Source organism: Eurytemora carolleeae, unplaced genomic scaffold, assembly GCF_000591075.1.
Source record: "Eurytemora carolleeae unplaced genomic scaffold, Eaff_2.0 scaffold594, whole genome shotgun sequence".
NCBI classification, from domain to species: Eukaryota; Metazoa; Arthropoda; class Copepoda; order Calanoida; family Temoridae; genus Eurytemora; species Eurytemora carolleeae.
In genome coordinates this window covers 188,996-206,258 of record NW_019396661.1, presented here as the reverse complement: position 1 = coordinate 206,258, position 17,263 = coordinate 188,996, and the positions used below count along the sequence as shown (strand labels likewise).

The following is a 17,263-nucleotide window of genomic DNA, read 5'->3' as shown; positions in this document are numbered from 1 at the left end:
GTACACACCTCAAATACATGAATTAATACTGGTGATCATAATTAAGGCACTTTTTCAAATAATAATATGGTCGAAGCCTTCATCAGCTGGATACTTTCAAACTTATTTGTGTGAACATTACACAACATTTTTTAAAAGCACTGAAAAAAAAACTCCATTTTGTAGTATTTGCATTAATACTAGACTGCCTAATAAACTATTACAATTGAAAACACGAAATAAAAACAAATAATTCTATGAAAAATAAAGCATGATGCATAACTCAATACTGGTGGTTCGCGTCTCCCTAGATTTTATCTAGTTGCAGGGGAGTATATATTCCTTAGAAATCATGGAATTAGAATTAAAATATCGCAAAATCCAAAATTTCGGACAATCTTCCCTTTAAAAATGTATTAAATTTTTTTTGAAATACATCTAATATCTATCCTTTCAAATATTTTTATGCTTAGTTACTAGCGCTAATGTCAAACTCAATTGAAGAGCTTCACTCAATTAAACACAATTTAGAAAACAATTCTATGTATGAATGTTTGATGGAAGGGGGAGTGGGATGAGGTGGTGGTGGGGACGGGGGCCTTCGGTTTATATATTTTTTAATCTTACTGAAAAAATATTTTTCGAGGTTAGAAAGTTTCAATTTTACTAAATTTTTTTAGCTGGGATGACGTCACAAATGAGTTCGGATCAAATACAAAAAAATCCCTCGATGAGATGAAAAATAAATGAACTTGATTCAAACTGACTATAAAACAAATGAACAGAACATTATTTTTCTTTGGGTTTCTAACAATTAAGTTAGATTAAAAATATCTCCCGTTATTTAATGATGGTCATCGACAAAATTAAAATATGATTTATCTGTTTTACCCATTTATTCCTGATTATCATTTTCTTCTACCGTAAGAATAGAATGTTTTGAAACATCTCCACCAGAGTCGCTGCTTGCAATTTTTTCTCCAATAGGTGGCAGCACGCCCACCTTACTGTAGTTCTGAATCCCACCACTAGATGTAGCACTAGTTGTATCAATACTTTGCCTTGAACCTGGTGAATGATTTTCCAAAATACAATCCAAAGTAGACAAGGTAGATCTGATAAGTCAGAAGAATTAAAAATTTACTATAAAATAAACAACAGGATTTTAAATGCAGTCAACCGTTTTACAAGTTATTTTCCAAAATAAAAGTGTAATTTTTTAAGATTTACTAATTAAGTTTTTGACTTTCCTTAAAGCGTGTCTCTCTCTTTTCAGGAATAGTGATGACATTAGTCCAAGATAGCACATCACAACGATCAATATCAATCTAAACAAGAACTTTGAACTATAATGAGTTGTGATGATTGATTGATTGATTAAGGATGTTATCATGAATAAATAACCGATTTTTTTGCGTTTCGTCCATTGATTGAGTTTTTGGTTGATGAATTGTTTTTTATTATTGGTTTGTTGATTGATTGATTCTTTAATTACTTGATTGATCATCTTGAGTTTTGTTCATTGATTGATTATTTGGTTGATGGATTGGTTTTTATTATCAGTTGGTTGATTGATTGATTATTTAATTACTTGATTGATCATTTTGCGTTTAGTTGATTGACTGATTCTTTGGTTGATGGATTGTTTTTTTTAATCAAATTGGTTAGTTGGTGGATTGATTCTTTACTTATTTGATTGATTGATATTTTTCTGCGTTTGGTTGATTGATTGATTGATTCTTGGGTTGATGGATCGATTCTTTGATGCATAACTGATGTTTATTAATTCATATCGTTTTCTTTTATATATATACATATATATACATATATATACAGACGAATGTCTTTTTTTTATTATACATAGATTATTACAAAAAGTTTCCCGGGTTTTAAACTTATATGCTTTGTAAATTTGCTTTTCGTTTACTTTGCGAAGAATTGGAGGGAAATGTTTTTCGACGTTTTCTTTAAGGAGGGAGTCGGGGGACTTGACAATGAGAAGGGAGACTTGTTATAACTCTCAATTATGTTTTACCCAAAATTTGATTCCTTTTCTTCTAAAAATCAGTTATTCAGGCGTACCTAGCAGAGCATTTGTAGCAACTGTAGTGCCCATCCTTATCCATTCTATGAGGGAGGTATCAACAGCAGAACTCTATATTTGTAAAACACGATTAACTTAAGTGAAAACCTAAACTAGGGAGGGGGGTACAGGGACGCCACGAGCCTCGCAAAATAGTCTCCAAGCCTCTAGATTCGCAGATGAGTGCTTCCATGGCGCTACCCGGTGACATGGAAACTGAACAACACGGAAACGGGTCAAAAATATGAGGAGACGAACCAAAACTTTGTGGAAACCGATCAACACATTGAGATTTAAAAGTTTTTGAAAAAAGCCGAAAGTGATCAAAAATTCAAGAAAACGGTTAAAAAATTCGAGGAAACCGGTGAACAAAAATGAGGAAAACCGATCAATTTTAAGGTTTCTAAAAACAAACAGGAACGAATCACAAAATATCAGGAAACTGACCGACTAAAAGGGATTTTTTAAACATTTTGTAAAAAAGCGGAAACAGATTAAAAATATGAGGAAATGGACAAAAAATTGAGGAAACCGATCAGTAAATGAGGATTTTTAAAGATTTTGTAAAAAGCGGCAACGGATCAAAAATATTCGGAATCAGATAGAAAATATTGGGAATCCCCTTAAAAATATTGGGAAATCCCACGAAAATATTTCATTAAAATAAAGAGGAAATTAATAAAGTTAATTGATCAAAAAAAGAGTAAACTCTTTAAAAGCAGAATTCTGCTGGATTTCCGAAAAATTCAAAGAAATCGCGGAAATGCTTAAATAATGAGTAATTTGATTGGTTTCCGCTTTTTTATCTGTTTCAGTGCTGTTCGGTTTACATGTCACCGCTCTACTCCTATCCTTATATATAGAAGAAATGAATACATTTAGAAAAAGTATTTAATATTTTTAAAATTACGCAATGTTTTTTGGATATTCAAGAAAAAACTGAATAGCTTTTTAAGGACTAAACATTTTCTTTTATAAATGTTATTTATTACTTCTATGTTATCGATTCTAACGTTTATGGGTGGCGCCACTCGCCAACTAAATTTAAATACTCATCTGCAAACACCTCCCTCCTTAAACCCAAGTTGGTCTTCAAATAAAACCCGTGTTTGATTAATTGATAGCTATGACGGTGCAAATCTTAAAAAAAGGTTTGGACATAAAAAAAACCTGAGGCATCTTTATTCCTGTTTCACTCTCCAGAATTCTTCTGATCCCTTCCCTAAACATTTATTGAATACTATTACTAGACCCAATACCATTCTCTAAACTTACTTCTTTAAACCGTAATGATGCATCATCGTTCATACCTTTCATAACTTCTGACAAATAACTTTCCGACATATACTAGCAATATCATCCCTGCGATGCATATTTTTTTGTTGTATGCCTTTTACACTCACAAACACATCGCATCTATTTGTTTAAAGCCATGGGCTGACAATACCGAAATTCAGCCGATATTAAAACTGATCATAAAACTACTAAATAATCTTGAGTCTTTTATTTTTAACTAAATAGAATATCTAACTATTTGGATTTTGGAATTTCATAATTTTCTCTTTTTTTCCGTAGCTCATCCCTTAAGTTTCAGGGGTGAGCAATTTTCCAGGGGTCAGCGGCCACTCCATGACTCATCCCTATATCCGCCGATAGCAGCGGTGTTAGTTTTGAATAAAGTAAAAGTTCATATTCTGTTTCAGGAAGAAAGAAACAATGAATTGACAATCCACAGGTTACCCGTTCCGAATATATTAAATTTTGAAAGACAATTTGGCGCAATCTTTCCATTATCTTTACCTCGGTGCATCGGGATAGTTTGCTGGGTCTACTGAGAGTAGTTTCATTACTCTGATCTTATCCCCAGGACACAGAGCGTACACATCTAGAAATAGAATCTTGTTAAAGGGAATGCTCCTCAAAATAACAGCAACATTTTCGCAACTTTGCAGCAAATTTTTTAATGCACATTTTGTCGGGTCTATTTTTAATTTAATGGAAGCACATATTTTATTTTAATTAAGTCGTTTTGTTTTGTACAAAGTAAAGAGACCAACAAAATATAATTTATAAAATAAAATGCAAACGTAAACTCTGCTCAATTTTTGACATGATATTTTCTAATTTACAAAGAAAATAAATTTCATCTTTCGCAAAAAAATTGTATATAATCAACTATGGTGCAGATTCATAACTAATGAAATTTTGTGTTAACCTAACTTTTCATGGACACTCTTAAAAATAAAATTTTACTAAAAAAGGTAGCGCAAGGGTAATATTTTGTCAGGAAAAAGATTTTAAAAATGTGAATAGGAAAATAAAGAAGATGAATGAAAAATCTGCTACATTTCACACCATATAAAATAAAACTTATGACAGTTATTAGAAAATGTTGCTTTACCTGTAAATGTGCCTCCTCTATCAATCGCAAACCTAAATTTTGTCGACATTTTCTGAAATATAAACCATATATCATTATTCTATAAAATATTAACAAATCAACAACAAAAGAGGAAACAATGTTGAAATAACAATCAGTAATTATAACTATTTATATAAAGTTTGTAGTTACAATTTCTCAATGTAAATACAGTTAGAATTAAAGTAATTTTCCAACAGTTTAATGGAAAATATTACAAAAATGATTTTAACTGGCAGTTTTCTCCCCCTTTGCTTAAAAATATTTCTTCATCCCGTTCAGTGCTTAGGATACGGATCCGGATCCGTTGGATCCGCAAGATTTTGGCTTCCTGGATCCGGATCCGCAAAAATATGCAGATCCACGATCCGGATCCAAGGGGTAAAATATTAACCAAAAACTGCAAAAAAAAAAAAAATTTTTTACTCCTAAACCCCAATTCTGAACTTTTGAAAAAAGAGAGATTATAAAAATTTCCTCATTTCTGAATAAAAATAAAAACAAACGACAAACAAAAAATTTGAAAATTATTTTTTGTTTCAAAAATTCGGTACATCTTAAAGAAATGACCTGAATCCGGATCCATTTTTTTACCAGTCCGGATCCAGGATCCAGGATCCGGATCCGCATCAAAATTAAATGGATCCTAAGCACTGGTCCCCTTAAAGTGAAACATTTCCCAAAATTCTGTAATATAACACTTATTTATAAAAATGGGGGGGGGGGAGATAGAAACAGGAAGCGATAAAATTTTCTGTGCAGTAATGTACACACCTCAAATACATGAATTAATACTGGTGATCATAATTAAGGCACTTTTTCAAATAATAATATGGTCGAAGCCTTCATCAGCTGGATACTTTCAAACTTATTTGTGTGAACATTACACAACATTTTTTAAAAGCACTGAAAAAAAAACTCCATTTTGTAGTATTTGCATTAATACTAGACTGCCTAATAAACTATTACAATTGAAAACACGAAATAAAAACAAATAATTCTATGAAAAATAAAGCATGATGCATAACTCAATACTGGTGGTTCGCGTCTCCCTAGATTTTATCTAGTTGCAGGGGAGTATATATTCCTTAGAAATCATGGAATTAGAATTAAAATATCGCAAAATCCAAAATTTCGGACAATCTTCCCTTTAAAAATGTATTAAATTTTTTTTGAAATACATCTAATATCTATCCTTTCAAATATTTTTATGCTTAGTTACTAGCGCTAATGTCAAACTCAATTGAAGAGCTTCACTCAATTAAACACAATTTAGAAAACAATTCTATGTATGAATGTTTGATGGAAGGGGGAGTGGGATGAGGTGGTGGTGGGGACGGGGGCCTTCGGTTTATATATTTTTTAATCTTACTGAAAAAATATTTTTCGAGGTTAGAAAGTTTCAATTTTACTAAATTTTTTTAGCTGGGATGACGTCACAAATGAGTTCGGATCAAATACAAAAAAATCCCTCGATGAGATGAAAAATAAATGAACTTGATTCAAACTGACTATAAAACAAATGAACAGAACATTATTTTTCTTTGGGTTTCTAACAATTAAGTTAGATTAAAAATATCTCCCGTTATTTAATGATGGTCATCGACAAAATTAAAATATGATTTATCTGTTTTACCCATTTATTCCTGATTATCATTTTCTTCTACCGTAAGAATAGAATGTTTTGAAACATCTCCACCAGAGTCGCTGCTTGCAATTTTTTCTCCAATAGGTGGCAGCACGCCCACCTTACTGTAGTTCTGAATCCCACCACTAGATGTAGCACTAGTTGTATCAATACTTTGCCTTGAACCTGGTGAATGATTTTCCAAAATACAATCCAAAGTAGACAAGGTAGATCTGATAAGTCAGAAGAATTAAAAATTTACTATAAAATAAACAACAGGATTTTAAATGCAGTCAACCGTTTTACAAGTTATTTTCCAAAATAAAAGTGTAATTTTTTAAGATTTACTAATTAAGTTTTTGACTTTCCTTAAAGCGTGTCTCTCTCTTTTCAGGAATAGTGATGACATTAGTCCAAGATAGCACATCACAACGATCAATATCAATCTAAACAAGAACTTTGAACTATAATGAGTTGTGATGATTGATTGATTGATTAAGGATGTTATCATGAATAAATAACCGATTTTTTTGCGTTTCGTCCATTGATTGAGTTTTTGGTTGATGAATTGTTTTTTATTATTGGTTTGTTGATTGATTGATTCTTTAATTACTTGATTGATCATCTTGAGTTTTGTTCATTGATTGATTATTTGGTTGATGGATTGGTTTTTATTATCAGTTGGTTGATTGATTGATTATTTAATTACTTGATTGATCATTTTGCGTTTAGTTGATTGACTGATTCTTTGGTTGATGGATTGTTTTTTTTAATCAAATTGGTTAGTTGGTGGATTGATTCTTTACTTATTTGATTGATTGATATTTTTCTGCGTTTGGTTGATTGATTGATTGATTCTTGGGTTGATGGATCGATTCTTTGATGCATAACTGATGTTTATTAATTCATATCGTTTTCTTTCGTATTTTTTATCCATAAAAGAATTATATTTGAATATGTAAATTCTCAGCCCCCCCCCCCCACCCTACCCCCACAAACCTGACAAGAAAGAGGAAGATATCTACGAGGGTAGACCCCCCGGGGAACCGACTAACTGCCTCTGGGACCGGGACGAATGTTATGAAGAGAAGGAGGAGGCAGATCAGGAGAATACAGATATAAATACTTTTCATCACTGACGTGTTCCTGAAAACAATGATATTTGTAGAACTAATCTAGGTGAAGATTGCACACTGTGTCAGTGTGTACACCCATAAAACGCCCACTAACATTATGTACACTTTTTAACTTCTAAAAAACGCGTCTGATTCCCTAGAATCCGCCAAAAATTGTACTTCAGTCCACAAATAGTAAATATTTATAAAATCTGCCTAAGAGTGAGTTTTACATCTGCCACAAAATCTCCAGATTAACTATTATTCCTTGCCTTCACCTACAACCAACATTAAAAACGCTGTTAAGGGATTCTTGACTTCTGTTTTTAGTTTTTTTGGCTCAAATTAAGAATCTAAAAAGTTCAAAAAACCTAGAAAACCTTTTCTTTAACTTGTATTATCTTGATAAAGATTTTTAGTCATTTCAAATAAACTTTTACCTGATAGAATTGTCTAAAATACTCTTGGCATTCTCCACTACGTTTCTTTTAACATCTAATTAATATAATTTGTGATTTTTTTTTAAAGTTTGGATTTCTATTTTTTACGAAAAGTAAAACGTTTTTGGAACTTTTCTGTGAACCAAAACGGGTTCATGTAATAATAGATCAAAGAAGTTTGCAAGAACTATTAGCATTTTCCTTTCTTTCTTGGTGAAATTTCTGTTCTTGGAAGTTTTTAGTTTAGTTTTTAGGTCAGTAGCACATAATAGTATAATTGCAGTTCCATACCCCTATAAAAACCTACCTATTTCTTTGCAAGACTGCAACCGGATGAAATCACGGGTTGACATTGGTTTGGAATCTTTTCTCCTGAATTAAATGCACTGTAAGCGTATTTTTAAGTGACCCAAAATTCAAAAATAGGAATGCCGGATTCCCAGCGTTGTCTGATCAAGTATAAATTAGATAATTACTGTTTATGATTTTGAAAACAGATTATTTTCAATTATGGTTTCTCTAAAAAGTGGCTTTTAAAATTAGGAAAAGACAATATCTCCGCATTATATTGATCAGTTTGAGGTTTTAATGGTACTGTTGTGAAACACCAACCAATAAACCAAAACATTATCAATTGTGTTCAAGAGCTTTTTAATAAATAAAAAGTAATATTTTGATAACATTCACTGAATCCAGGACAGAATTGATAAAATCGACAGTTCAAAATCTGCATTTGTATCAAGATGGGACTGATCCATGACATCTTTTTATCACAAAAAGGACAAGTTTGAGAATAAGTAGTGCTTTTCATAAAAATATACGAAAAAAACTATTTTTTTTAAGAATCCTACCTGAGAAAAATTTTTGCAGCTACAGCTTCATGATCAGAGTAGGATAAATTTTTCCCGGGGATCCTGGAGTAAAAAATAAAATCTTATTTCAAATCTGATTTCCTCGCAAATTTGCTTGGGAGGTGGCTCATTTTTAGAAATAGATCCAGGGGGGTCTAGATTTTTAGAAATAGATCCAGGGGGGTCTAGATTTTTAGAAATAGATCCAGGGGGGTCTAGATTTTTAGAAATTGATCCAGGGGGTCTAGATTTTAAGAAATTGATCCAGGGGGGTCTAGATTTTTAGAAATTGATCCAGGGGGGTCTAGATTTTTAGAAATAGATCCAGGGGGGTCTAGATTTTTAGAAATTGATCCAGGGGGGTCTAGATTTTAGAAATAGATCCAGGGGGGTCTAGATTTTTAGAAATAGATCCAGGGGGGTCTAGATTTTTTGTTGTTGTAACACTATTTATGGTTCATTATAAAATTGGAATTCAGACTCAAAGTCTTAAAATTAACACTATAAAAACTTTCTATATCATTAATTTCTAAATCAAATATTATTAATTTCTAATTAACAAATCTATTTATTATTTATTATTATGATAAAAATAATAATAATAGTAAAAATAATAATTATATACCTGTCTGGTAATGGTAGAGAACAGGATATAGTTTCCGCGTGTATATTTGGTCCAGATTTGTACATTATGTAATCTATACGTTTACCATTCGGAGATTCTTTCAACGAAGATCTAAACAAATAAACATTTTATCTTTGTTGTTTCATGTTTTTATAAAATATGTCCTCCAATACAATATCTTTCAATATTGTTGTTTCATGTTTTTATAACTTCACTTCACAAATTTCAGTTCATAAAAATAAAGTTACAAATTCAGGGGTGTATATTTTCCTGTAAATAATTCCCCCCCCCTTTTATAAAAATCATTATTTTTCCCCGGAAGTTAGGTCAGGTTGAGCGTAGCCGAGTTTTTTTTAGTGCTTTATTTGCTAAATTCGGGAAAATAAACACATTTTTGGGTAAAAAGTCCAATTTTTTCCCCATCAGATCACCAAAAATCATGTCCCCACTGCCCAGGGGAGCGGGGGGGGGGTAATTCTTAAAAATATACATTTTACACCCTTAAATGTATTTCTTCCCTGAACTTAATAATCTAATGAGATAAAAAGCGGGGGAAAATAAATACCCTTGAATAGCAACCGTATCTATGTTTTCTTCAAAAGTTGAACAAATTCACGGAGAAAAAAAAATAATAACATTCCTTACACACCGGGGAAAACAATGATTATTTAAGGGTGTGGAAAGGGGTTGGTTGATTAGGATCCATTAATTTTTGTTGTGGATCCGGGTCCTGGATAACAAATATATCTGGATCCCGGTCATTATTATTTCCTCAAGATGTCCCTGCTTCTTTTGAACAAATGAAAAATTTTCTTGTTTTCCCTTATTTTTATGATGACACTTAATGAACTAGTTATATTTTTTTAGTTTTAAATAATCGCTCATCAGTGAACAGTTTGAGGTTTGAGCAAAGAAAAGAATCTTTTTTTTTGCAGGAAATGATTAGTATTTTGCCCCTTATATCCATATATTTTTGTGTGGATCCGGATCCAGGAAGCCAACAAATTTCTCCTTGAACGAACCTATGTGTATATGAGTTAGAAGGTGTTTCACTGGTTTCTCCTCCATCTACTCCATTAGCTTCAACCCAGGCATCACACAACGGGGTCACGTACCGTACTGTACAATGAAACATATAACGGGAAAAAGTCACATTTGTCATATCTTTTTACATGATTTTGCTATCACTTTTTTTTGGGTCACACTGTATTTGGTTACCTATTTGGTATGGAATATCCTTAGGTTCCGTATTGAAGTCTCCAGCGTATATCGTCAAGTCGGCGCTAGAATTAACAATTTGTTGAATTCGAATTCTCTACTCATTGAACATTGAAAAACATATTGGATTACTGTAAAATTTGAGGCTGTTGATTTTCAGATGGAATTTCAGCATAATTGTTATCTTCTCCTCTCTTTCTTTCAATGATAAACGTTAATAAAAAATATTACTAGAAATTCTTTCATAATATGCCCAAGGACCAGATTTGATGAATAGCAAGACATGGCTGAACCGCGTTAGACAAGGTTCAACCACTTCTCTTCACCTTGAACCGACTCAAAAGAGAAGTGCGGTTCAGCTACTTCTCGCTATTTCGTAATCTGGGCAAACTTTTTATAAAATATACAATCCTTAACGGCATTTCAAATTAAAAAGAGGGCAAATACAACATTCATTCCTTTGTAAAATATTAATAACTTTGGTTGATGCTTTATTTTAGTTGATGCTTTATTTTAGTTGATGCTTTACTTTAGTTGATGCTTCATTTTAGTTGATGCTTATTTTAGTTGATGCTTTATTTTAGCACCTAGATGAAGATAGTTTGATCCATTGTGCACTCTCGACTCCATGAACAACCCTATGACCCAAATAAACATCCTGAAATTAAAAGTGGATTATTAGAAACTTATTGGAACTAAAGAAGAACAATCTCTACCAAAACAAGTTTTACCTCCCAAAATAAAGATAGGGAAGATAAATTGGACCAAACAGGCAAGTTACCCCCTCCTCCCCCCCTTCATTAATACTCCCCAAAAATTCATTAATTTCCAAATTTAGTGAGAAAAAAAAAACCAAAAATATACGAAAACAAAAACCTTTCCTGGAAACGAAAAAAATTCGAGAGAAGAAAGGGGACTGATTTTTCGACAAAATATAAACCCGTGTTGTAGTTAATAATTGCGACTAAACATCCACAAAATCTTTTTTTATAAAAGTATTTCAACTTATCAACGCCGTTTAAAATAAACCAGTGTTTTTGTGATTTGTGTTGATTAAAATAAAAACACGTATCAAAGAACTCTTCAACGTCAAGTTTTTACAATCTTTTTAATTCATCTAGATCGTAAAAATCAAATTCCCCCCCCNCCCCATTAACCCTGCCCTTTCTACCTTTATAGGATTGTAGTTGTAAGTTGCGTGGTAATGAGATGTAAATATATGGATATTGAACCCCTAGATTTTACAAATCATCATTTTTATCTCAGCTTTTAATAAACAAAAAATAATCATTTGTTTACTAATATCAAAATGAAAAGAAGTGTAAATATCGTTAAGACCAAAATCGACTAATCAATGCCTGATATAACATTTGACAACCCCGTTATTCCTAACTTCTTTCATTTCTAACATTCCTCAAGCTAAAAATATTATTGAAAATCCACGAAATTTACAACAAAAAAGAAAACTGGTTTGCCGGGCCGATAAAATGTAAACTATTTGTCACGGAATGAATAAAGAAGAAACTTGCTATCCCGGGGATCATGAAATGTCAGGTAAAACAGTAGAAAATAAAATTATTTCAAAAATGATCAAGTTCCTTGAAATCAATTTGACCGAGGCCCAGACCCTTCCCACCAAACCAGTCTCCGTGCATCAGCTTGTGCGGATACCCGTTCAATCCAAAGTGATGAAACGCAACATCGTTGATTCGAACCTAAGCAAATATTAACTGATCAAAACAATTTTGTTTTGTGAACAATTCAATCTGATATTAGTCCAATCGATATAGCAATTGTATCTGTAGTTGTTATCAAACGTAACTTGTATACAGTACAAATATCCAAAAAAAAGAGGATTATGAAAGAAAATCATAAGTGTGCGATCGTGATTAAGGATATCTCATTCTAAAGTTTTCAGCTCTGGGTGCACACTGTACACCTAATACACACACAAAAAAGCAAGTTTCACATTATTTAGATTGAAGAAAAGAAAATAACTATTACATAAAAGGTATTTTTAACCCCGGTGAGCACAGGGAAGAACATTTTTTTAAATAAATAACGACTCAATACTCCTAAAAGTCGGCACTGTTTTCTAGCTTACAGTTGCATTCAAACAATGTTCTAGTTTCAAAAATGACAAATCCACGACAAAAACGAAAAATTATATTTCGAATATCGTCAAAATTTTTATAATATCTTCTAAAAAAACACATCTGAACAATTTTTGGACCTCTATCGGGTCACTTGAAGAGGGAGAGGGGGGGGGGGGTAATACCACTCTGGTTACCTTAGAGAAGATACATGTTCCAGTTCCAATAATTCCGCTGTCGAAATAGTAACTGTACGGTAGAACAGAAGCAACAAGTTTTCTGCAGTAACAGATATCAATACAATACAGTCCAAAAAAGATAATTTAAGCAATGATAAAAAAGTCAAATAATAGTTTTAATTATTTTGACGAAAAAATTGTGACTGAAAAATCTCACATTAATTCTCAGAAAAAAATATATAGACTTCACAGCAAAAGCTTTTATTTGCTGAAGAAAAAAAAAATTATATAAGAATAAAATGAAATTAATACAAATTGTTAAAACTTGCGAACTAGGTGTATAATGTACATCTGATATGATTGATTAATCCCTGATTGTGTAATAATTTTCATGCTTCCATACTTCCTGAAATATAAAAATATTCTCGTTTTCTTTAATTTTAATATTTCTTAAATTCAGTGATTGCTTTTCACTCTTTTCTTAAGTAAGACCCAGAGTCGTATTTAGGTGCCGGTGGGGGATCAGATCACCAAAAATCATGTCCCCACTGCCNAAAAGATTAAAGAAACATTAAGAGCCAAATATATGACGAGGAACAAGGTCATAATGCAAGGAAAGTTAATTTCAGGTTCGTATACTCTCTGCGTACATATTGAAACCAGTTCTCTCTGGGCGGAATTTGTAAAAAAGAATAGATGCATCTGTGTAGAACAGAGCCTTTAGTTCTTCAACACACGTCCTTCTGAATACCAATTATTATTTGTTCTAACCTTAGATATTCCCATACCGAGCCCCCAACAGTTAAGTGTTAAAATATTAATTTCTGTCTCCATGAACGCCATATTTGAACAGCTTTATTTCTTCTCTCAGCTCACTGTTACGTTTATGGCATAATTAGTCACAACACTCATTACAGAGATAGTGTTTTCATTTGTACCGATTTTGAATTTCACATTGAGGTTTTGTGTTGTCCAATACTGAGAACCAAATATCAGATTTCTATCCAATGAGATTGCGACATGTACTTAAAAAACCGGTTTTCGGGTAAATAATGTTGCGCATTTGCCGCGGAAGTATTTTAAAAGCTCGTCTTTGTTTATTCTAAAACTTTAATCGGTGCCATATCAAGGATGGATTCCCTCATTTGAACTACTGCCGTTTGAACTATTGATCATTTGAACTATTGTTCATTCTTACTACTGATAATGACATCATTTTCTGTAGTTCAAACACCACATTATTTATACTTATAGGGAGCCAGGTGCTGCGGCCCATGACCAATGATATCATTTATTGGGTAATCTTACATCGTCTACGCAACATCCCCCCTACTGAAGTTCCGACCCATTGACTTTCCGACCTACTGCAATATTGGACCTAAGCCAGCTGTTTCTTTTTGTATCATTTGAGGGTTAGGTTAGGTTAAGACCATTTCTGGGCCGAACGCCGCGGCTATAAGGACAGGCTAGGGGGCCGGCGCTGCGGCCACAAGTTCATATAGCAGCTGTAAAATCACGTGCTAGTAGGTCGGATGTGTAGTATAGCGGATTTGGCGTAGGCCAGAAGTGGAGTATAGCGGATTTGCGTATGGTAGAAAAATACACCACCCATAATTGGTCAACTCATATGGGTCATTTGAACTATGATTTTGCTCATATCAACTATTTTTTGCTCATTTGAGCCATGTTTTTTGCTCATTTGAGCTATTTGGCTCATTGGAACTATTTAATTGGCTCATTTGATTTTTTTTGCTCATTTGAACTATTTTTTTTGCTCATTTTAAATAATTTTTAGCTCATTTGAACATATTTGTTTACTCATTTGAACATATTTTTTTGCTCATTTGAACTATTTTTCGGCTCATTTGCTATACTGTTTTGCTCAATTAAATTATTTTTTTGCTCTTAACTATATATTTTTCGGCTCAATTGCTCTATTTTTTTATGTTCAAATGAGCAAAAAAATAGTTAAAATGAGCACAGAATGTTATCGTTTGAACTATTGTTTGTTTGAGCTACTATATACACGTGGTAAACGTGTGCAATTCCAATGACCAATAGTTCAAAAAGTCAATAGTTCTAATTCGGACTGAGGAAATTGGATGGAGAATATACAGAGGGAAGGATGGAGAGTATACAGAGGGAAGGGTGGATAAAGAGAGAAGGATGGATTGAGTATACAAAGGAAAGGATAGATAAAGAGAAAAGAATGGAGAATATACAGTGGGAATACGGATCTAGGGAGAAGGATAGATAGTATACAAGGGAAGGATGGCTCCAGGGAGAAGGATGGAGAGTATACAGGGAAAGGATGGAAAGTATACAGAGGGAGGACGAATCTAGGGAGAAGGATAGATAGTATACAGAGGGAAGAATGGCTTCATGGAGAAGTTTGGAGAGTATACAGAGGATTAGGAAAGGATGGAAAGTATGCAGAGGGAAGGACAGGGGCGGATACAGGATTTAAGTGAGGGGGCCGGGGGCAAGATTTTTTAGGAACAAAAAAATGAATAATTAGGAACAAAATTTTTTTTTTGACTTAAAAGACTCAAAAAGAGCCAAAATTGATGACTAAAGACTAAAAAACTAGATTTTTAAATTTTAGGAACAAAATTAAAGGATTAGAACAGGAATTTAGGAACAATTAAAAGATTATACAGGACTTAGGAACAAAATTAAAGGATTCGGACAGGGATTTAGGAACAATAAAAAGATTGTTCAGGAATTAGGAACAAAATTAAAGGATTCGGACAGGGATTTAGGAACAATAAAAAGATTGTTCAGGAATTAGGAACAAAAATAAAGGATTAGGACAGGAATAATATGACTCATTATTTAGAAAAATTCCTGAATCGCCCATGCTAAGACCATATACCTGAAGTAACACAACGTCGTAGCTTTGAGTAGAAATATATTTCCCGATATCTTCCATTCGCTCGTTCCGATCCTTAATTATTACTATTATATTATTTTTAAGATTTATAACATGAACAAAATATAAATAAACCAGGATTAGGGCGCTTCGCACCCATCTTCTATTTCAACTTTTAATTGTGGCTTTATCTCTGAGCATCTTCTCTTTATACGTACAGTTTAAAAAAAGTTTGCAGATTTCATAATATTTTTTCGCGCATTTTCAAAATTTAACAAAAATAAAAACTCAACACAAAGTTTTAAAATTTTGATCATTCATAAACCTTCCCTGGGGTCACGTGAGGTCCACACAAAATTTGGGTCCGATCGGTTCAGCCGTTTTGACGTTTATTGGATACAAACAAACAGACAAATAGACAGACAGACAAGCAAAATACTTGTATATCATTTTTGAATAGGTCAATTAAAACTACATGATAATGAATATAAACCAAAAATCATTGTGCTTCTACATATTTGTTCTACTTAAAATGTTTTAATTTCATGAATATGCGTTTACAAAGTTATCTAGTTACTAGTAATTTTTAAAAATACATTCTTTACACAAGGTCCGTCATCGGGAACGTCTTTATAAAAATCGGGTATATTCCTAGTAACAAAAATATAGGATTAGGACAGGGATTTAAGGTGGGTCGGACACAGGAACAGGAACAATAAAAGGAACATTAGCAATTTAAGAACAACAAAGAATTACTAGTTATACTTAAATGCATGAAAATTAGGAACAATATTACAATTTTGATAAATGAGTATTGATTAAGGAACATTACTAAATATAAACAATATTATAACTTAACTTACAAATTTCTAATTCTAAATTTATCGATAACAATAACATTTATCAAATTGGGAACATTTTGCCTCGAAATCTCAGGGGGGGGGGCTACGCCCCTCCCTGAATCTGTCAGGGGCCCTGGGGGCGAATGTCCTCCCGCTCCCCCCCTTGTATCCGCCCCTGGGGAAGGATGGATGTAGGGAGAAGGATGAGTATAAAAAGCCGGCAAAACACACTTTCAGAGACACCCATTAGTTTAACTGCCAGTTATTTTGATATACAGATATATTAATAAACAGATAGTTTGATATACAGCTAAGTTTGATGGACAGATAGTTAGATAAACAGATTGTTTGATAGACAGGTTGTTTGATAGACAGATTGTTTGATATACAGATTGTTTGATAGACAGATTGTTATGATAGAGAGATTGTTTGATAGATATTTTTGATAAACAGATAGCTTAATAAACAGATTGTTTGATATACAGCTAAGTTTCATGGACAGATAGTTAGATAAAAAGATTGTTTGATAGACCGGTTGTTTGATAGATTGATTGTTTGATAGACAGATTGTTTGATAGACAGATTGTTTGATAGAGAGATTTTTGATAAACAGATAGCTTAATAAACAGATTGTTTGATAGACTTAAATTGTTTGATAGACAGATTGTTTGATAGACAGATTGTTTGATAGACATAATGTTTGATAGACAGATAGTTTTACAGACAGCTATTTTGATAGAGAGATAGTTTGACAGACACTAGACAGATAGTTTGACAGACAGATGGTTTGATAAACATATGGTGAATCACTATTGGGGTTTTTTAAAAAAAAATTATCTCCTTCTAGCTATGGAAAACTTGGCCTAAAATTTTTCCATTTTAAACAGATCTGTAATGTCGTCTTGCATTGTATTGCAATA

The 17,263-nt window shown here is 32.6% G+C and overlaps 1 protein-coding gene across 3 annotated transcripts; it reads right to left on the bottom strand.

Annotated features, from left to right (window-relative positions):
• Positions 1 to 4,463: 4,463 nt before the first annotated feature.
• On the bottom strand, positions 4,464 to 15,585 carry LOC111707048 (putative neutral sphingomyelinase). Of its 3 annotated transcripts, none has more exons than XM_023480042.1 (16): positions 15,505 to 15,585; positions 13,001 to 13,035; positions 12,648 to 12,729; positions 11,956 to 12,072; positions 11,529 to 11,591; positions 10,945 to 11,015; positions 10,358 to 10,422; positions 10,162 to 10,258; positions 9,140 to 9,250; positions 8,515 to 8,577; positions 7,971 to 8,035; positions 7,664 to 7,718; positions 7,108 to 7,254; positions 6,477 to 6,554; positions 6,118 to 6,341; positions 4,464 to 4,515 (listed from the first exon to the last, which is right to left on the bottom strand). In XM_023480042.1, the coding sequence occupies exons 1-15, from the start codon at positions 15,559 to 15,561 to the stop codon at positions 6,122 to 6,124; spliced, it is 1,326 nt and encodes a 441-aa protein (XP_023335810.1). In that variant the 5' UTR covers positions 15,562 to 15,585; the 3' UTR covers positions 4,464 to 4,515; positions 6,118 to 6,121. The 3 variants fall into 3 exon arrangements, with proteins under 3 accessions (XP_023335810.1, XP_023335811.1, XP_023335809.1); XM_023480043.1 differs by lacking the exon at positions 4,464 to 4,515 and adding an exon at positions 5,063 to 5,255; XM_023480041.1 differs by lacking the exon at positions 4,464 to 4,515 and having other exon boundaries at positions 5,063 to 6,341.
• Positions 15,586 to 17,263: the final 1,678 nt, after the last annotated feature.